At 40.0% G+C, this 22,934-nt stretch overlaps 1 protein-coding gene across 3 annotated transcripts in view; it reads left to right on the forward strand.

Moving 5' to 3' along the window:
* Positions 1 to 22,934, forward strand: part of LOC116054384 (metal transporter CNNM4) — a 55,654-nt gene that overhangs the window by 19,726 nt on the left and 12,994 nt on the right. For 2 of the 3 annotated variants that reach the window (XR_004106055.2, XM_031305914.2), the window contains exons 4-7: positions 1,300 to 1,469; positions 15,447 to 15,543; positions 17,998 to 18,060; positions 22,753 to 22,931. Coding sequence is in view for 2 of the 3 variants with exons in the window: in XM_031305914.2 (XP_031161774.1) it covers positions 1,300 to 1,469; positions 15,447 to 15,543; positions 17,998 to 18,060; positions 22,753 to 22,931 (509 nt within the window). In the remaining variant the exon portion in view is untranslated. The remainder of the gene's footprint in view (positions 1 to 1,299; positions 1,470 to 15,446; positions 15,544 to 17,997; positions 18,061 to 22,752; positions 22,932 to 22,934) is intronic. The other variant, XM_031305915.2, reaches the window with a different exon arrangement.

Genomic DNA, 22,934 nt, shown 5'->3' on the forward strand with positions numbered 1-22,934 from the left:
TGGACTTTTGCCAGCTGGATGCGCTGCCTCGACACTAGTACCAATCACTTGAGAACATGTTGCAATCTGTCTGGTTAGCGAGCAGGTAACACTAGCCACTGCTAGCATGACGTAGCACTTTATCATCTCACAGACACTGTGGTGGAGGAGCATGCCAGAGTCTTAAAACCTCTGCAGGAATAACATCAGTGTCTGCAGACTTATGTTTCTTTTTTTCCTTCTCAGGATGATGGTTTCATTTTTCTTTCTTTAATCATTACACAAGCATGGCATTTTTCTGTTAGCAAGGAAGTTACTGTTGGCCTGTTTCTTTTCCTTTTTTTTCATTGTTCACAGCAATGATCATTACCCAGCTCTATTTATCTAGTGTCTGATCTCGGTTGCCATTGATATCTGGAGTGTCAGTTATCAGTGAACAGAGAAAGTCAGGGAATATCAGGAATTCTTTTCATAATGTAATGCTTCTTTACATTAGTTTAAGGACTTATGTGTTTTGCAACAGCTAGCTCCGTAAGTCTGTAAACTTTTGGAGCTGAAAAAAAGCATTACCAAAGCAGGAAGATATAATATTTACAGGCTGTGAAAGTGACTTGAAAATCATTGAAAAGTCCCAGCAGTCCCAGCAGAAGTTCAAAGTTCTTTTCTCTTTGAGCGAAGCAGGTGAACTCATTGACTTTAAAATGTAAACCAAACTGAAGGAGTTTGTTTGCCTTTTTATATGATTGGTCGTGTGTGCCTCACTTCTCACTGTGTGTTGCATAGGATTTTGTTTGCAGGGTGGACTGTTTCTTTGTTCTCAGTTTGGGTGGGGGTTGAATTGCAACAGCCTAGCCTGGGACAGTTGAGAAATGCATGAAAACCAACATTACACCAGTCATTGAACAGTGATGCTGCTTATTTATCTTCTGAAATAATTCTGTTTGTTAAAGCAAAATGAATGCCTAAAATGTTACGCTCCTTTGTTAAGTATAGGATCACCTGTTGAAAAACTGGTGTACTTGGCACACCGGTTTATGTAATTGTTTTGTACCACAGATAAAGGGATGAATGTCTAATTTAATAGGCCACTGTATATCTGATGCCTGCAGATTGGTTTACAGTAAGAAAGTACTTGGCACTCAAGACTGTTCTGAAAAGAAAATGCTGTTGGTGCATCTCTAAAATTTAGATTTCTTTTAAGATGGTAACATTTGATTTGTTTTGAAGTATATCAACCTTTGTCTGCTGTGGGGCAGTAAAAAAGTCTAAATTTATGTCCTCACCTAAAAGTAAAATTCTCTTCCTCTTCTCTTTCTGCAGAGGTGAACTTGTTCAGCCCGTCTCAGATCTCAGACAAGGTTCTGCTGCGAATCCTGCGCCACCCTGATGTGGTCCAGGAGATCAAGTTCAACGACAGCGACAAGCGCTCGCCCCATCACTACGTCTACCACAGGGGCAAGCCCGTCGACTACTTCGTTCTCATCCTACAGGTACACAGTGATTTAGGGAAGAGGGGGGTGAAGCATGATTTTGGTCTGTGACTGCTTGTTGCTTTAGTGTGGGTGGATTGCACCGCTGAATGCAAAAGCAGGAGTTGCTCACACTGTTGTCTGATCTTCAAAAGCAGATCGAAGGAGATTTTAAAACAGACTGGTAGATTGAAACACCCTCCCACACACTCATGTATACTCCAACACATGTGCAAAGTGAAGAGAATATCTAGTTTAGTTTTAGTATTGCAGCTCTCACATAACGTAGTCTCTGTTTTATAGTCACATTCAACTTCAGTAATTCTTTTGCATTTCAGTTGGCTTTGTTGTTTTGTCTCCAGTGTGCAAATATCTTAACTTAACTTAACTTGACTTGATGTTGAATGCACCTCGCTTGAGAGAAGTTTATCCATCACCTAGCAGCTGACAAATCTGAACACAGGGTCCATTTAGTAGCTGTTCTGGAGCTGTCAATCCTATTGCATGATCTTCAGTTTGCTGAGTTGTCGTGGAAATGTAGAAATTCAAATATGCCTTGTTACTGATCGCTTCAGGGACTTCAGGGACATGTTGGCTTTACGGTTGAGTTTGATATTATAAGGTTTTAATTTTGAATAAAAAAAGGGACTTCAATAGCTTTGTAGCAAGCCAGTGCAGAAAAAGGAGTAAAAGTCAGTGAAAAGTTGAATAAAACAGGAAAGACTAATGGCTGGCGTTGATGTAATCTTGCCAAATTTGACCATGCAAATGAAGTTTGAATAATGACCTACTAACATGCTTTACCCTGTCTGACGTATATATACTTTTGAAAGACCAGTTACATACATATAACAGCCCTCTGTGTCACCAATACATCCGGCCCTCTAAAAGTCATATTCTCATTGCTGCAGCCTGTATAAAAGCTGTGCAGTTTGGATTATGAGACTGACTCTTCCTCTTTCTTTCTTTCTCCTCCTCCTCTTCTTCTCTCCACCTGTCAACTCATCCCCTCACACAGCGTTGACCCAACAGGAGTACCGGAACTGTTGATAAAGCAAAGTGTGTTGGTGTTTGCTTGTTGTTGTTTTTGATTGCATGTTTAAAGCATTCAAAATGAAGTTGAGTCACTAAACAAAAACAAAATTATCTTCCAAAAATGCTGTTATTTGCCAATAATGCTTAACTTCTGAAATAGAATCAAATGTGGTGTGATAAAAAGTGTGTGGTTGCTTAAAAGTCAGTCAGTCACAACACAGTGCTTTCTCTTTGTTAGTTTTCCTGATTTAAGACAGAAAGTTGGAGTACACAAAAGTATTTTTAAGAAATGAAAGGGTTCAAAGTTTTGGAAACATATAATTCTTCTAATTAGTGTTTGAATTATGGAGAAGCCAGGCAGGGAGGGCTTAGCTCCCCTTAAAGAAGACCTGAAAACAGTTTCAGTTTATGCTTCTTAAAATAGTCTTTGAGAAGTTACCAAAATCTATCTAAACACCTATGTGGCTATAAACATACAGTATGTCTGTCAACACATATGACACGATTGGTCTGGACATGTGCAGGGTGGCTTTTATGTATCATGACTCGTGCTTTAAATTAGGGATGCAAATATTGATTATATGCATTGTCCGTTAAATCTGTAGAATATTTTCTCGATTAGTTGTTTGGTCTATAAAATGTTAGAACATGGTGAAAAATTTCGATCAGCGTTTTCCAAAGCCCAAGATGACGTGCTCCAATGTCTTGTTTTGCCCACAACTCAAAGAGTTGGAGAGGAGCGATGAAAGTAAACTAGAAAATGTTCACATGCAAGAAGCTGGTATCAGAGAATTGCAACTTCCTTTTCATAAAAAAATGACTCAAACCGATTAGTCGATTATCAAAATAGTTGGCGATTAATTTAATAGTTGACAACTAACCAATTAATCGATTGATCGCTACAGCTCTACTTTGAATTGACGCTTTAACTACGATAAATGCGCACAACAAATTTCGCTCTCCTCAACACCACTCGATCGAAAACTTTTTCTGGGACTATAGAGAACCTAGGGAGGTGAGCACTATATACAATTTATATTGTTTAAGGGAACTATTCTTTTAAGATGAAAGTCACCTATATCTGAACGAGAAAAATGCCATCTATTTAACAGGTAGATGACGCCAGCAATGATATGTGCTCCATGTCTGAAAAGGGCTTCAGTAAATGGAGGAAGAAGTTAGAAATGGGAGAGGAGATGGGCCAGTGAGGTTTCAGACAGCTGCGACCTTGGTCAGATAGACAGAGATGGGAGGAGAGCTGTGTGTGTTGCTGGTCCTAAAGGACATGCTCTTCACTAATTGATCCCCATTATATAAGATCTTAGAGGGAGGGAGGGACAGCATACTTGCCTGCTGTCAGTCAGCTGTCAATACATTTAACCCAACACACACACACACACACACACACACACACACACACACACACACACACACACACACACACACAATACTCACAAAAGCATGTCTCCTGTATCCTATTCTATGTACATGTACACATGCACTTGAATCCAGGGTGGGAAAATTACAACCATTGTCTTAATCTCACTCTTTAACACACATTTATTTCCCACACGTCGGTTATGTCGCTGTCCCCAAACAGTCATCAGCTGGGTCCAGTAATCCGGGGATCATTTCGACTTTCTCCCCGCTGCTCGTTCTCGGTGAGATTTTCACCGTGGGAGGCCGGATATTGTCGAGGATGTTGTGGAGACCCCACATGTGGAATAATCCTCTGAGCTCTTTTTGGAGAGGGAGGCATTTAGTGTCAGCATGCCAGGGAGGGAATTTTCCACCGGAGGGAAAGCTGCTGTCAGAGCCAGTAGTTGTGAATAGTTTTGGATAGTGAGTGTGACTGCAGAAAATCCTTTGGGTTTTATTTGAATTTTAAAAGTAGTAGATGGACTGATATCCTGTCTTTACTCAGAATGCTTTGCTTTCTGTCAAGGGTCTCAGATTGTGTCTAATTCAGGGAAAACAAGGTTAAGTTTAAGGTTTTAGACAACTACATAATAACTCAAGGTCCAGGTGGTTCTAGGTGGAAGCACTTTCCATTCTGGATTTCTGTATAGATACTCATGTAGAATAGAAGGAGTATTTTCATTAGATCCTGTGCTCATAACTATTTTATTTCAGTAATTACAGATATACTGCAGACCACACAATAATTTATTGATTTCTAGCTTCTCTGAAGAGTCTTGCACGAGCCTGTGTGTAGAAAACTTGCCGAAAATTGGGAGTTTGTGTGCTGCTCATATTTGTCCTGTTAACAAGATTATACTCTCACATTCCAGGAGAGCATGGTGTTAGTGCTAGTGTGGCGGGAGTACTTGCAACCTTTTGCATGTTTGAGAACTGAAAAAAAGAGTCTTGCTGTCTGGAAATCAAACCTCATGTTGATGTGGAACTTTACTTCAACTTTATTTTCATTTTTTAACATATCCTAATTTAAGGGGGGAACTGGACGACACGTATCTCACATCCCAGCTGTCAGATGAGGGCCGTTTGTGTGATGGGTACAGGGCAGAGGTTGCATTAGACTTTCTCCAGATTGATCTCATTGAAATGGCATACGTATGACACGCCAATTCGTATGCCATCATTGGCGTGTTATTAAGACGCATACTCGCTTTTTAGCGTGTTTATCAACGCCTCCATTGACTTACATTGCCTTGCGATTGCAGGAGAGCGGGGTTCGTGTCCCGCTTGTGGCGTTGTTCTATTTGTAAAGCCAACCCCGTTGTTCTTTTCCTAAACCCAACCTGGTTTTCTTTTCCTAATCCCAACCGTTTCTCCGTTTCTTCTTTTCCTAAAACCCGCGTGTGACGTAGCCTCGCGATAACACGTAGCCTCGCGATAACACGTAGCCTCGCGATAACACGTAGCCTCGCGATAACAGGTAGCCTCGCGATAACAGGTAGCCTCGCAATAACACGCCACGTGGCTTTAGAAAGTGCCACGTGGCGTTTATGTTTACGCTGTGACGTTGCAGACTGCCGTCCGCTGTATACAGTGTAGACATACACGAGGATAGCTCAAAATGCGTACAGATAACACGCCACTTTCCTAAAGCCAAGTGGCGTGTTATCTGTACGCATTTTGAGCTATCCTCATGTATGTCTACGCTGTATACAGGTGGTTATCTGTAAGTCATGATGCCATGTTGCTTTCTCATTGTGAGGGTTGTAAAAATTCTGTCATAATATATTATTACCCGTCACTTTAATTTAAATGTTTTAATGACAATAAGACTTTAATAGCCTTTAATTTTCATTCATTCATTTAAATGTTTTAATAATTAGCCTAAGACAGAACAATCTTAGATTATGCATTTATAAGGGCACAGAGAGAAAAGATGAACAGAGACACCGACCGTGCGGCCACTCTTCATGTCAACACCGCAAGAAGCAGATGAATGATTTCCCCCCCGCAGTGACAGCGGCGGCCACTAGAAATGCTCAATTATTGGCCCTAAGATTATTTATTGGGCATTTTTGGCCTTTATTTCGACAGGACAGCTGAAGACATGAATACCGCTGCGGTAAGGGCTGATGCTTTGTACATGGGGCACACGCTCTACCAGGTGAGCTACAGAGGCGCCCATTTAAAAAAAAAACTTTGGACACTGCCATGACATTTTGCAGCAGTGCTAAATTTATGGAGTACTCTTTCAAACAGAAACCATGAATGCTCCTGCTGTGACAATACAGTTTAAATACCGGGAACACATTGACTGCTGGTAAATACTGTCAATAAGGCTTAGAAGTTTGCTTTGGCACTTAAAAATCATACCTGGCAGACTGACAAAGGTGAATGAATGTAGGAAAACTACTGCTACTAGTGTGTACATTTACATGTTTGTTTGTATTATTTGCATCATGTATGTCTAAAGTGTGGGAGTCCGGTAGACTCATGAGAACTAAAAACCTCAGATACAGATAAAACAGTGTACTTGTTCCACTCCTTTTATAGTGTGTGTGTGTGTGTGTGTGTGTGTGTGTGTGTGTGTGTGTGTGTGTGTGTGTGTGTGTGAGTGTGTGTGTGTGTGTGTGTGAGTGTGAGTGTGAGTGTGAGTGTGTGTGTGTGTGTGTGTGTGTGTCTTCACTGTCTGCAGACAGGCGGTTTGTTTATGACCAGCGTGATTCATGCGTCTATAAAGATGCTCTGTTACTCTCACATAACAGTCAGTCTACTCAGGCAGAGTTAGATCACTGTTATGTTTTCAGCTTCTGGAAATATATGAACGTTTAAGAAGCCATTTCAAGAATTTGAAAAATGTTTTGATTAGATCTAGTCTGGATGAAAGGAAGGAATGATGTTTAGCCCATATATTAAATTAGCTGTGTTATAGTTGCTTTGTCATGAACAGGAAAAAACATTCGGGATTCTAGAAGGCTCATAAACGTTTATCTTACCACTATTTTGTAGCATTTTTCCTTTATTTGTATGTTGCTGTAAGTGTCCTGGTCATACTACATTCCCTATTTAGTACGAAGCATCAAATAGTGAAGACAATCCAAATGTACATATTAAAGGCCTGAAGAAAATACAAATACAATCTTGTATGTTGCCTTTCTCAAGGTTAAAATCAGGTTAATATCACTGCCCATTTGCTTTTTTAATCACTGGATCGTGTGCTAGGCTCCAGCTAAGGAAAAACACTTTTTTTTACCAGTTAATGATCAAATGATAAAACGTGTTTATTTTGTGTAAACAAAACAAAACTTAGCTTATTTCAATAATATGAAACTTAGAAACTCACATTAAAGAAGCTGCAGCCAAACAATTATCTACATTATTACTGATTATTAATGTTCTGTATGTGGTTGATCATTTTAACTCTGTTGTTGTAGTTGCATTCCAGGATAATTACATCACAACATATTTGTGAGCATTTCTTCCTGTTGTGGACAAGAGCTGGAAAAATGTCAGTCCTGTGAGAATAAGAAATATTCCTGGACTTAAAAGGAGTGTGCGCGTGCGTTTATATGCTCACACCATCGTCACTTAAGACCGGGCTTTAGATTGATGTATGTTAACACTGACTCACACTGTTACATCTCACAGAAGAAATCTGTGTGTGTCATTGCATGAATGACTCAATGACTTTGCACAAACTGTTCAGTTTGACACCAACCATTAACTGAAGTCAGTGGCTCATTTTATGACAAACACATTGTCACAAGTCACTACACTGAGACTGGTAGCACGTGCGTACGCGCACACACACACACACACACACACACACACACACACACACACACACACACACACACACACACACACACACACAGTAAGTATTATGGCTTCATGTTGCCTAATTTTATCTCTGAACTGTATTTTCCAGTCAGTTAATATACAAACTGATCTGCCTTTCCCTTTCCCATGGAGGCCCTGTTCCAATACTTGTATCTTCCGTCCTTGTTCAGTGTCCGTTAGAGGCCACTACTACACTACTTTACTGATCCAAGCTTCCACTACAAAGTGACTTCTCCTATTAAAGTCCCCGTGAAGCAAAAACAAATGTGTTCTAAAGCTACTTACACACCAACCAGACGGCTCCCCGAGTTGGTCAAAAAAATGCCTCAGAACACACCGAAGAGACGAGACGTAATATGTCTCCATAACAGCAGGCGGCGCTAATCTGTATTGTCACCCAAAAATGAAAACCGGCAGCTGATTGGACGAACGCATCACGTGGGTCTTATTTCTCCGGAAATTCAAAGACAGACTGTCATGGCGGCTTGTTCAGAATACGATCTCATATTGTACTAAAATAGTTCACCGAAACGTGTTTCTGAAAACATTTTAAGCGAGAAATAGGCCATGCAGTTGCTGAATCTGTCTTCATTTCAGATCGACAAAGGTCAGTTTAAAAGATTTTCGTCAGATTTTGAGAGACTCTAGTCACGCTCATTCCACTCCCCGTTTCTGGGTTAGCACTCTACCAATCAGATGGGTCATTTGAGTCCAACTGCCGGCAGTGCCCGCCCCGCCGATTATACATGTCAAATCGGCCAAAATGAAGGACGACGGCCCCTCGGACGGACAATGTCACGGAACACACCGAACAGACTCGAGTCACTGACCTCGCATATGCAGTATGCAAACTACCCGGATGTCGTACTAATTAGGAAAAAATCTCCAGTATGCATCAGACCAGTCTTCCTCTCACCAAAATGCAAACTGCTGGAATGGTCACAACAAATGTGGCTTACCGCTGTGGGAAACTGGAAGCTTTTTACAGTTTTCCTCTGCTAATTCATCACTAATTCACTTCTGAAATTTTTTTAGGCAAGAAATCAACTGTGTAGATTTCAAATATAGGCATTTTTATGAAAATTGATGGTGAATCACAAATTGCGCCGGCGTTTTCACAGTTGAGAAGCTCCACAAGCTGATGCAACAGCCCACTAGTGCCTGCCGGGGTCGCAAGCTAGCTGGCCAGTCATGCTCAAAGACCCTGCTGTGAGCTGTAAGCTGTTAGCTGTTAGCTGATATCAAACTTGGAGAGGAGGAAACACAAGTTAACCTGATTACTGTTCCTGCATTTTACTTCCATGGTGTGTGTTTTTTCTCTTTTTGTGACCGGAATGTTCGGCTTCGTCCTCTCGTAGAAGTTGTAAACATTGACAGACGAGGGGGAAGCAGGGCTTACGCAAGTTGCGTATAGAGTTTATGGGCCGCTCGGCTATGTTATACAGTAAGCTCTCTTGTGGGACATTTAAGCGCTTTTGGGGGCCCTCTGGTGCCCTAAGCAGCCACTTAGTTCGCTTATGCATTGGGCCGGCTCTGTAGAAATCTCCTCCGACTCCTCCGTCTAGTATAAATGATCACTCAGGGTAACAAAGAGGGCTGATCTGACCTCTCTGAAGTAAATTAAGAAAGAGTTTGGTTTTTTTAACATAATTGTGTGTGCAGCAGTGCCCTCTTTTGGCTAACCAGCAGCAGTAGCTTTAGTTTAAGTTTCACCTTCAGTTGTAAATTTCCATCAGAAGTCAATAGGCCTACGTCACACTTCCTGCTTCCAGAACGCGGAGTTGGGAATCAGAAATTCCGGTCAACAGTCCCTTTCTCCATAAGGATTTAGATTATCAGCCATAATGTCTAAACCATCCGAGGTAGACTGACCACGAGCTACATGGTTGTGAAACGAAAGTTTCTGCTCCTGTCGAAGCTAGAAGTCTGTATGAAATCAACCTTGTTTTAAGAAAATACATGTTTTATCCGCAATCTTATGGAGAAAAACTACACTACCCACAATCCTAGCGTAACAGCAACGTCTCTGATTGGTCCAACTCGCTGTTACCATAGAAACGTTTACCGAACCCGCGAAACCGCAAACGGCTAGAGCGAGCTTCTACCACTGAAGTCTATGATAGAGTGTTCATTTACAATTCAAACCACATCGTCGTAGGTGACTTCAGGCAGGTTGCGGAGAGACTTGGTCCAGCAGTATCTGTCGGGCTCCGCCATTGTAAAAAGCTAACCGGAAGAGCCGGATCCCCACTCAGAGATGTTCTTCCGGTCGTCAATTGTTGCATGACATAGGCCTATTGATTGTGCTGCAGAGCAGAGTGCCAGTGCTGTTTTCTCCTGCTGCATTTGTCTACCTACATTGTTGCCTTGGTCACAATTTGTCCGTAAGTACTGTATATATTACAAAAAAATGTTAAAAGGAATTGTACTTGGCATTTCTTTGGTTTATTGGAGTTTCCTAATGCCAAATCACTACATTGATAGTTAGCATGGCTATTAGAGTATGACTCAGCATTTTCTGTTGCTATAAGTTGTGGGTTTGCACTACTTTGGGCATCTGTATTGGTTTCATTTCATTTATGTTTGTCTTTTGCTCTTTGTTACAGTATTAAACAATAAGGAAAGTAAAGTTTCTTCGTCAAACCCCAAGAAAAGTTATGCCTTGTGTTTTTTGGAGAACTTTACACTGTTAGCTAACTGTCGAGCTTTGAAGAAGCAACTCATTGCAAGGATAGTATAAGGGCTGTGTTTGAAAGTTGTTGGAATGACACATCAGCACCTTGTTGTCTGTTAGTTTGATGGATGGAGACTTCAGCAGGGACACAAAGTTCATGCTCAAGTTTTATGAGTCATAACGACTTGAACTCATTAAACTACTAAACATACATGTTACCCTTTAAGTAGCTTTAAAGTTGTAGACATCATGTTATTTCACACTGTCTGAGGTTTCAAGCTGAGTAACTATTTTAGAGCCTCAAATATTCATTACTAAATGAGCAACAATAAAACTTAGCTCATCTCTGCCTAATCATGACTTGTATGGGTATGTGCATGGGTTTTAATTCAAATATTGCTAAACTGAATGAATCTACATGACATCACATCACCTTTTTCTAACTATCCCTCCCCCACTTTAAACTGGTAAAAAAAAGCAAGGTAAAAAGAAAAACACGAAATCTTTTGTGAAAAACTGTTCCAACTTTGGCAGATAATTCTGTGTTCATGTTGGACCCCATTGGTCATTATAAGAAGCTGAAGCTTTAAGGAGTTAAAATGCAGAAAGAGTTTATGTTCTATGTGATGTCATATTCATAGTAAGATATCAAATAAAAGTTGAAAGAATTAGTTAGTTAGTTAGTTAGTTAGTTAGTTATAAGTAGTTTAACTCTTACAGGGTGAAGCATTTAGCTTAATTTAAGACCCATTTTAAACTTAACTGGGTTTTGAAAAGTGCTCATATAGATAAAAGGATATTATAATTGCACATACTGGATTTTGCTTAGTAAGGTGGTATGTGTTTTTCTAGTCATAATGAATAGAAATGACATATCATAATATACATATATGTGTTGCTACTGTTATATATAACAGTAGTAGTTTTGCTACTGTTCAGCATGTGTGTCTCAATCCACTCTGGTCTGCAACCGCCTGCCAGAACACACTTGTTCATCGTCTTACATCATTAAATGTGTGACAGGCTGCAGCTTTATTCATTCAAGTTTGAAGCAGATTTTATTGCAATTGTTACCGGCTGAGACTGCAGAGGCTGTGAAGAAAAATGATCCTGCATATTCCAGTTGTTTTTCATATGAGACATAAGAAATACAAATGATTAAAGCTTGTGACCAGGGTTGGTTGTGTAATACTGTGTCAGTGGTGGACCACAATGACCCACCCATGGCCTGTTTTTTGAAATAAAAGCCCAATGTTGGTGCAGTATATTGCTCCAAGTGTTGGCCAGCTGTACTGCAGATCTGGGAAAACAGGTCTGACCGGAGCAATGGCAGGCTTTACACCTCTCACTCCTGTCCTCCTCCTCCCCCTGTTTCTATTCTTTCTCTTCTCCCTCCCCCGTGCCTCCCTTTTTTAATTAAACACCAGCCCCATTGCAGCGTGCACGGCTGTGAATTGCCCAGAGTCAGCCTTCTGCATGCTCGTGAAGCATGTATGTGTTTTTTGTGTAGGTGTACGTGTTACAGGCAAGTTACAGTATTTAGTAAAGTATTTTACCCTGGCTGACGCTTACATACACACAGAGTTTGACCATATGTTGAAAGGGGATTATCATCTTTCCAAATCTGCTGATAGACTTTAAGTGGAATAAAGCTGGTGACAGAGCCAAGGAGATTTAACCTATGCATTAGGTGTCAAATTAAAAAGTTGCGCTGCTGTAAACCTTACATACTTTTGGGGGGCACCAGTGGAGTAGACTGACAGATGTAGGATTATGAAAGAAACATCAGGAGGCCAAATTACTGGAAAGACAAACCCTGCGTTCCAATACCCATACTACAATACTATATAGTATACCAGAAAAAGATGTAGTATGTCCCAATACATAGTATGTCAAATACAGTAAGCCAAAAATACCAGGAATACATCTGGTCAGATTTTGCAGTATGCAAGCCAGCATGCTTTTCTGGCTATTCTAACCCACAATCCTTTGTGCAGCATATATGAGCCAGATGGGCCAAAGTTCAAGGCGCAATTTTATGAAGAAATAGTATGTCTACTATATGTATTGTATGCATACTGCATGCAACAGTAAGTACTTTGTAAGGGCAGCTGCAGCACACACTAAAAGTAAAAAGTATGTGATTTGGAGATTAGCCTTTTAGTTTCCATTGTTGATTTTTTTTAAACAAAAAAGCCAGAGGAACTTTGCAGTGAATGTCTGCTCCCCTTTCAGCAGCAAGTTGTCCTTGAGCAAGGCATTTGACTTGTGATTACTCAACAGCCAAAGGTAGAAGCCTGTGGTTCTACTGAGCAGGCGTGAATGTGTGTAACTGGATGAATTTGGACCAGTGCGTTCCGGCAAAGGCATTCATGCCCAGTGAATTTACCTGCAAAAATAAAGACAGGTTGCTACAGTTAGCAAGGTGCTAAGTGATAAGTCAGTTAGTTTTTATTTTTTTTTAAAGAATATTTTTTGGGCATTTTCGGCATTTTATTTTTGACAGATGAAGACATGGAAGGGGAGAGAGAGGGGGGAATGACATGCAGCAAAGGGCTACAGGTCGGAGTCGAACCCAGGCCCGCTGCGTCGAGGAGTAAACCTCTATATATGGGCGCCTGCTCTACCAGCTGAGCTATCTGGGCGCCCGAGTCAGTTAGTTGATTGTAATAATCAGTCATTTATTAAGCAAAGACTGCAAACATTTATTGATCTATTGAAAATGTAATGGATAGATTGATCAAGAATATAAAAAATTGTAGGTGGCAACCCTCGAGAGAGTAAGTAAGAAAGTACTACTATCAGTAAGCATCAAAATGGTGGAGGAAATTACTTTAAATCATGTTCATTGATTGTTGGGATGTTAGTGGGATGATATCAGACAAACAGAATTGTTGGTGTGAGAAACATGAAGCATCAAAATAGTCAGACTTTGTACTTTAAATGTATCAGCAGTGTCAGAGTAGTGTTGGTGTGGATTAGACTTTAGTTCTGATCAGTGTTGGCATTGGTTGAGAAGCGCTCGCTGTTGAGCCGCGGAGACATGTGAGCTTAATTCAGCACAGCGTCTGTGATGGGTGCAGCCTACTTTGTAACTTCAGTGACAGATACCTCTGCACCCCCTTCTACCCCCCATCCATCCATCCCTCCCTTCCCTGTAATATCCAGGCCAGGTTTCTAAACTAAATTTGGTCGAGATGATGGTTATATTAGATTGTTTATGTTTGTAAATCTCTCGACCAGTTCATTCCAGTAGGTCTTAAAGAGAAACGTACATTGAACTTAATGGTGGTTATTTGATCGACCCGTTTATGTAAAATATAATGTCTTGTTGAGTAGTAGTACAAGGAAGGACCTTGTTTGTTAATGATCTGTGAGTCTGGAATTATAAACCTCTGTCAGATGGCTTTACATACAGTACAGAACAAAACAAAAAAAACAAAACAAATACAACCTTGTAAATCCATAAATCCCTCATTTCTACCTTTAACTTTACTACAAAATTCTTTACATTTCATCACACATGTATTCTGTTTATGCTTGTTCCAACACTTGTTATTGCTATATCAGTGAAATATTGACCTACAGTGTGATGGATTTTATGGTTATATCAAAAGAAAGTAGTGTAAATGTTTTGTGCATCATTTTAAGTACATATCCCTGCAGCGTGCATTTGCATTTGATTGGATTCTTAAAATCCTGAATTAAAAAACTATGTTGCACAGGTTTAAACAGGTTTTAAGCATGACTTGATGAGCCCCCATGGCAGAGTTTATAGTCCACGAATAAACTTCTGCAGGGGAATTACTCACATTAAAATTACTCAAATGAAACGTTACTTTGGAATTAAAGCTATAGTGCGTAGGTTCTAGCTCCCCCATGAGGAATTCTAAGTAATGACAACAAAACTGTCGGCGCATCCACATGACACAAGCCTCCAGTGATCGCGCACCAACCCCACCCCTCCTCCACACAGTTGCTAGTAACCAAGGAAGCAAAAGTCGCCAGATGACAGCATTTTCTAAACATAGCCATACTGAGAAATACAGAGTGTTTTGTGGAGCTGAAAGTCTTAAAGGTGCTCTAAGCGATATTGGGTGACGTCACTTCTTGTTGACGTTCAAAGTATTTTCAAACAAAACGGGGGGGGGATGGAGGGAACGAGGGAAGGAGGGAGGACAGTGTGGATTAACTGTGCTGTGTTGTTGCTGCTGTTCACACATTCCAGCAGTCCGATTCAGGCCAACTCACTCTACTAACACAGAGGCCTCCTTAACCCCCTTCTGTCCTCTCCTCTGTCCTCTCATCCACCCCATCTGCCTCTCTGACGCTAATGTTTCCATCCCTCTGCTCTTTAATTTTACAAAGAACCTCTAGCAGGTCCGCCTCCCTCCTCTCGTCATTTGCATCACATCATCCCACATCTCTATTTAAATGTGTGAATCCTGAGTACTTAATATTGACTAATAGAGGCCAAAGTAAACATGTTTCCTACCACAAATGATGCAGAGCCTCTCCAGAGAACAATCAGTTTTACACAAATACTGTATGCCACCTTGTTTTGACCTGTGATTGCACCGCACTCTAGAGGCCAAACTGTGTAATTTCATACAAACTAAAAGTCAGGGTCTCAAGGCGGTATTAGACTTTTTTTTATAAGAATTAGTAATCAGTGTTGTCTGTAGCTCTGTTTAGAGCTGCAACAATTCATCGATGAATCGATCAACAGAAAATCTATCTATTTTGACAATCGTTGTAGTCATTTTCAAGTAAATTTACCAAACACTTGCTGGATCTAGTTTCTCAAATGTCAGAATTTAATGCGCCGGAACTAAATATCTTTGGGTTTTGAACTGGTGGTCGGAAAAAACAATACATTGGAAGACATCACCTTGGACTCTGAGAAATTCTAACACGCATTTTTCATATTTGTTTGGACATTTTATAGACTATTTATTGATAATAAACAATGCTATTGAAAGTTGTAATTTCTCATACAACAGCCATGTTTGTTTCTGTTGTCTTCTTTTTAGGGACGAGTGGAAGTGGAGGCCGGCAACGAGAACATGAAGTTTGAGACCGGACCTTTCTCATACTACGGTGTCATGGCGCTCAATGCTCCCACACTGGGTGAGTCTAAAACCTCTGCTCTCTTCTCCTTTAATGAATTAGTACTTTCAGTGTACTACATAAGGTTTAAATACCTCTACTGCCACATAGTGGGAAAAAGGAGCACAACAGACTATTGTGCTCTCATAAAAGTCTATTTAGTTTAATTTAGTTTAAAACGACTAAAACATTAGTAGTAACCAATTACATATTTTTATTTTGATTGAACATCATTAATGCTGTTAATTCTAAGGAATGAATATTTGATAATCATTTAAGAACATATTGTAGTATACCCCCCAAAAATGAATAGGTTTTTTACCTACTATGGATGATTTGTATATTATTTTACCCTCATTCACAATCCATTACATCAAAATGTCTTCCACCAGCATGAGAGGACATTATGTGGCTGTTTTGTTTTTTTACAACTTTGCATCTTAGGATTTCTGTAAGAGCTCCTGTGGACCACCTATTAATACAGCAAATACAATATACGGCCCTTAAAGATAGCATCTCTCTGCAGGACATTTTATTGCAGTTAATTAAAATGTTGTGGCTATCACTCATAAATATATAAAGTAGGTTGAACAGCTGCAGATTAAATGAGGGACAGTAAGGAGAAATGCTGATAAGGCCAACTGCAGATCCAGTTAAGCAGCCCCATCTGGTGGCCACTTATTCACATCTATACCCACATTACATCAACTTAGATGAAACAGTGTGTACCCACGGTTAAGTCTTGCTCATTTGTTTTGTTAATTAAGAGACGGTCCTCATTAATCAAAAGAGAGATACATGTTCATTTGTATCCGTTGTTCTTTGCCAAAAAAGGCACCCTTGGTTGTTTTTGTTTTTTAAACTTTATTTTACCAGAGTAGTTTATTGAGATCAGGGTATTGCTTTTTTAAAGAGAATAGTAGTACAGTTTACAGACCATAGAAGCAAAAATGCAGCACAAAACAGCAAATGTTAAGTTATTTGCAACTTTAAATTATTGTACATCATATGACTTTCAGTGAGTACCGGAAGTTTGAGAACATTTAGGATTGTCAATGATATGCTTTCATCTGATAAGCTAGTGGTAAACATGGGGCAACTGGTCCACGTAGTTAAAAACTAAAGCAGGGATTTAGTTTTGAATATATCAGATTGAACGTGGAAAAACAGACACACACTTCTCTAACACCATCGTCTTGTGGTTGACCTCGACTTGCTTGTGAACGTTTGACAACAGTGAATTATCAATCACTCAGTTGTACTAGAATTTAAAAAGTCCCATTAGGAATGATATATCAAACAGAGCTTTTTATCTTATTTAGCAGGGGGTTTGGTTTGATTTTACTGAGGGATTCGTGAGGGTTCATGTGTTGTAAGTGGATTTTGTTGATGACCTTTGAACTCCTCCCCTCACTACGATACACTCCTTTAAAATACAAAATGTAACTCTTTTTTTTCTCTGTGACAGTTTTCCTCTATTTTGTGATGCTGGGTTCAGCTGTCAGCTTGTCTGTCTGTCTTGTCTCTGTCTACTTTTCAAGCTCTTTCCCTCTCTTTTATTCCAAATCATGCGTCCTCATGACAGAAAGACTAGCACGTCAAACGATTTTGGCCTTCTCCTCCCGTCTTTGACAACACCTATGACATGCTTTGTGAAGCTGACCAAAATGACTGGAAGCTAGCACTGAATGCCTGGTCAAATGTGTATATATTTATATAGATATCTACTAATTTGAAATCAAACATTTGCCCAATTTTTAAGACAAAGTTCTTGTCTTCAACAGTTGTTTTTAGACATTTAAGAAGTTTTTCAAATAAAAAAGTTTCTTTTTTTGCTATAGAAACTCAGATATTGTATTGGTACTAGAACAGAAAAAAATAATTCAAATTATACTAATAAATAAAAGCACGAGTGATACTGTAGTTGGTGCACAATTTTAAACATGGAAAAAAGAAAGGGGCTCTTCCTGCCTGATTACCATTCCATGTCATGTAGTTTGTGAAAAACCCAACACAATGATGGGTTGGGATTCAGTGTGTTTGGCTTATGGCAGCAGTTTAAGGCCCTGAACACCTAATTTGACACGACGACGACCTGGAAAGACACAAATGTTGTCTTTCCTTTCTTTTTCATCTCAACACTGAACAGCTCATCATTGCAGGTGCTTCAGGTAGAGAGCAAAAAGATTTGTGAATCATAGTTTTCTTTTTTCATTTTCCGTCCTTCCTTCCTTCTCAACATCATCAGCCTTATTCACCCATTTCATCAAACTTTGTCATTTTCTACAGTGCAATCTGTGTGATGTTGCTGTTGGAGAATTTCTCCATGGTTTTGCATGTCCTTGTCCAGTCTGGAAGCAGATCTGTCTTTGTGTCTCCCAGTGTCTCACTCTCCCTCCCTCCCTCCCCTTCAACCCCCTCCTCCCTCTGTCCCATCGATCACCTCCTCCTGCCGCCTTCCTTTTCTCCTCTCAGTGGCTGCACCTCGTCCTCGCCACTGCTCCTTTAAAAGGTTTTCTCTGTTCTCTCGGTGGCCAGGTAAACTCCGGCATGTCTGGGTCCTTTTTAACACCAAGGATGGGCTGGTGCTCCGGGGAGGGTGGGTGGTGCTTGAGTGGGCAGGCGGGCCTGGCTCTTGATTCGCCAGGTGTGGTTTTGAAGTTTTTGTTGCCTTAGAAATCTGTCAAAAGGTAAATTGGCACCTGATCACAGAGGGCAGAAGATAGTGTTTGCACTGCTCTTTATGGGTTGAAACAGTGGATTATGGGTTGCACTTCCATATACACCCAAATCAATGATAAAATACCTGCAGTGATATCACCAATTGTGGCCAAAGGTTTCACCTCATAGTTTCCTTTTCCGTGTGATTCAATGTAGATTTACCCTTTACGGACAGCAAAGAGTTCCAAGACGACAGCTAATTTTTGCCAAATAAGCTCTTTGTTCAACCAAACAAATCTGTTTTACGCCTGCAGAGCAGGTAGGTAGGAGGCAGTGAGAAGGTGGCAAGTCCATCTATACTTAGCAAACACTTGTAGGTGTAGGTCAGCGTTCATGTTACGTGATGTGAATTAAAATTTTCTTTGTCCCGAAGAGGTTTGTCTTCTTAAACTCTGGTAGAAGGCAGAGTGATGACGATCTGCTTTTTGGTTTCTACCGCTTATCATAGTAGTGTTTATATAGTATATAGTAACAACAAACTGCAGTACTGAAATATCCAAGATATGTTGCCAGTGTTGCAGTACATCTTTTGTCCAATAGAGAGCACTCACAATTTATTTTTTTAACTGTAAAATGTTGCTTGTAGTAAAACAATTTGAGCTACAAGGTTCAGTCGATTAATCAAAGAATCATTTGAGTTATTTTTGAAAACCAAAAAGTCTAAAATTCTCAGGTTTTAGCTTCTGAAATATGAATATTTGCTGGTTTTAATAGTGATAGTAAACTAAGTATATTTGGGTTTTGAACTGTTGATGGGACAAAACAAGCAATTTGAAGTCCACACCTCGGGATCTGGGAATTTGTGATGGCCAATTTTGAAATCACTTCAGTATTAGCATATGCACGAGAAAACAGTACAGAGGAGACGCAGCGGTGAAACGCCACCAATCGAGTCGTTGCAAAGTAAGAAAGTTGATCAAAGAGCTTATCTAACAAAACGTCAGCACAGTTCTTAAAAGGTAAAATGGAGAAGGATAGGACAGCATCATCCTTCCTCTGTTTGTTTTATGTCAGTATTCAGGTATAAGATCACTGTAACTGTTAAATCAATAAAAGGAATGAAGGAGAGAATGTGGAGCTATTGAGATGCAGCCTGGGAGTTTTGGTTATTGTTGTCCTGTCCCTCACTCTCATGGTGCAGTGTAAACCTTAGTTTTCAAGACTAAAAGGGATAGTTTGGATATTTTGAAGTGGGGTTGTATGAGGTACTTATCAATTATCAGTGTATTACAGATGGTGGTCGGCCCGCTTCCAGTTTGGAGAAGCAAGCAAAAGTACCAACACAGAAGCTAAGCAATGTACTGCTGTGGACAGGGCAGCACGGGCAGCAGCAAAATGAAAATGTATTTTTGCCACTTAGAAAAATCAATATTGGTACGCTATACACCGAATATTTTCATCGATTTACCTTGCCCTCAGACAGCCCTTTCCAACAGTGAACTGAAGCCGTTATATCCATCTATGATCCCTTAAAAGCCACCAGACTCCTTTGACTAAAACAGTAATTTTACTTTTGCAGAACAGAGTTGCTGGTCTACTGCTGCCTTGATCGGTTACTCTGTTTGTGTTTATTGTGTGACTTTGGTGTTTTAAAGGGTTAGTTCGGATTCACCAAAGTAACACAAACTAACTGATCGAGGCAACAGTAGACCAGCTACTCCTGAGTTCTGCGAGGTAATATTACTCTTTTTGTCAAAAGAGAGCATGTCAGGGCTGTCAGACAAAAAAGTTAAAGCTGTTAAATTATTCTAAATATAGCGTAAACCGATATTGATCTTTTTAGATGGCTAAAATACATTTAGCTGCTGCCCCTGTCCACAGCAGTACATTGCTCAGCTTCCGTGACGAGACTCCTGTCTGCTTCTCTAAACTAGGGGCGTGCCGACCACCATCTACTGTCGGTAATACACTGACTACACCTCATACAACCCCGCTTCAAAATATCTGAACTTTCCCTTTAAATGGCATTACTTGCTGAACTAGATTCTAGTCTTTTAGAGCACAGAAAATAGTTTTTAAAAAAACAATATCTTTCCTTTTCTTAATCACAAATGCCCAGTTCCAAATGCGATCCCTGTATCGACTCAATCTTGTAATTATGAATGGAAATGTTGAGATAATTGTCTTTTCATTATAAAATGTGGGATTAGGGTAGAAGTGTTTGGAATTGAGTCCACTTTGATTTTTAAAAACACTAACTCACTTTGCGTGCACCAGGTCACAAGTAGAAGTTTGGTTGCTTTAAAACCTTCACTGATTTTTTTTTTTTAAGTTTTAAAGATCCAGTGGGTAACTTTTCTAACATTAATCAAATATATTATATACACATTTTATATACATCTTTTTTTTTTTTTTTTTTTTTTTTTTTAAATAAAAAGGGGTATACAGGATTTGGTAACCTCTTTGAGCTCAGCCCTAAGATTATATGTTCTTAAAACTTAATCATCAAAATAAAAACTGGAATACGTTCTTTTCATGTTAGTATGTATGTTAGTATTAAACTTTTGGCTACGTCAGTTTGTTTTGAGTAATGTGACTGAAGATGACAAAATGGAAGAGCAAGAAACCTCATGTCATGCTTAAAGTAAACAGCGAATTGCACTCTGATTCAATAATACAAATATTTATATATGTTGTTTGGGCAATCTGTAGTCACTGTTCCATTATGTTTATTGTGACTATTATTGCCACCGTTCATCACATCCCCAACCGGCACCATCAGACACCGCCTACCAAGAGCCTGGGTCTGTCCGAGTTTTCTTCCTAAAAGGGAGTTTTTCCTCGCCACTGTCACATTAGCCACTGCTAACGCTTGCTCTTGGGGGAATTACTGGAATTGTTGGGGCTTTGTAAATTATAGAGTGTGGTCTAGACCTACTCTATCTGTAAAGTGTCTCGAGATAACTCTTGTTATGATTTAATACTATAAATAAAATTGAATTGAATTGAAATTGAAACAGGACTCACATGAGTGCTAATTGTAGCTGGAAAAGCTACTTTGAGTGCTTTGGTTTTAAGTTGTACATCTAAATAAAAGAAAAGTTGCCAACTAGATCTTAAGAATGACTGTATTGAATATCAACATAATAAATATTGTCTCATAGCGAAGTGAATCTAACCACTAACTAGGACATTAGCCGTAGATAACCAGGACTAACTAGCTAGCTTAATTCTTTGAAAGCTAATGCAGTTGACGTGTCCAGGTAAAACAGTTTCCTATGACTCACTGAGGCCCCCAGCTGGAAGACTCACAGCTACTGGTAATAACGCAAGGCAGCTGGTAAAGAGCATGAGTGTGAAGTTTTTTTTTTGTTTTTTTTTGGTGAAACAAGCATTCTCCTCTTTTTACAAGTTGACACTTGCCAATCTTGTCCTAACCTGAATACAGTGAATTTACTTTTGAGGTATTACAGTATTTAATCGATTTAAAGGAACACGCCGACTTATTGGGAATTTAGCTTATTTACCGTAACCCCCAGAGTTAGACAAGTCCATACATACCCTTCTCATCTCCGTGCGTGTTGTAAGGCTGTCTGACGGTTCCAGCGGCATCAGGCCAGCACAGAACATGCAGGTGAATGGTTCCAGTAATCCTACTGCTCCGAATAAGTGACAAAATAACGCCAACATGTTCCTATTTACATGTTGTGATTTGTATTGTCACAGCGTGTACAAAAAACAATGTAACATGAGACACAGCCATCTTCTAACCGTAAACAAACCGGGAACTATATGCCATTCACCTGCATGTTCTGTGCTGGGCTAAGCTCCCGGTGGAGCCGTCAGACAGAGTTACAACACGCACGGAGATGAGAAGGGTATGTATGGACTTATCTAACTCTGGGGGTTAGGGTGAATAAGCTAAATTCTCAATAAGTCGGCTTGTTCCTTTAAATTTCACCTATTTTATTAAGCCATATCTTGGTTTGCATCATTACGAATACAAAATTCTACTTTGTAAGTATGTGAGTAGATGACAAGTTTGGTTGGCGTTGGTCATCCTTATAAACACAATCTCAGTCACTGCTTGTTATACTATTGGAAAATTGTATGTGTCACTGCCTTTGGGTGTTAGAGAGGCACCAGTTTGCTGACGTGATAGTGAAACAAAGGGTATCTACGGTATAGATGGTCATGAGTTTGTTTGAAATAACTAAACATTAACCCCCCTTTTTTTAGTGCCCTCTTGCTCTCATAGATTTAACTCCTTTTTGTGCATTCATTATACCTTGTGTGTCACATTAGTCATCCATATCATTAATATTAACCTCCATTCGATCCTACGCTGCATCTTGTGCTCTCGAGGTCCTCTGTTGATCTGCATCATAGAGCCATTAATTCATGAATGGCTTTAAAACAGTAGTGTAAAGCCCACGCCACAGCTTCCTGTAGTGATAAACAGTGTTATGTATGTAGCTATGTATGCAGGATGGCCTGATAGATCCTTACCACATGATTTTGTCTTTTAGAAACGGTTATAACCTTTTTTCTGTGTGTGCGTGTGTGCAGAGTTTCGTTCGCCATCTAACGTCAGCGGGTTGAACCGCACAACCTCTCTGAGCGGAGCCGACCGAACAGAGTCACTCTCCATCAGCGGCAGCAACAGCCAGCTCAACAACAGCATCCCCTTGCAGCAGTACACGCCCGACTTCTATGTCCGAGCTCTCACCGACCTGCAGTTTGTCAAGGTT

The sequence above is a fragment of the Sander lucioperca genome, chromosome 2, assembly GCF_008315115.2.
Source record: "Sander lucioperca isolate FBNREF2018 chromosome 2, SLUC_FBN_1.2, whole genome shotgun sequence".
NCBI classification, from domain to species: Eukaryota; Metazoa; Chordata; class Actinopteri; order Perciformes; family Percidae; genus Sander; species Sander lucioperca.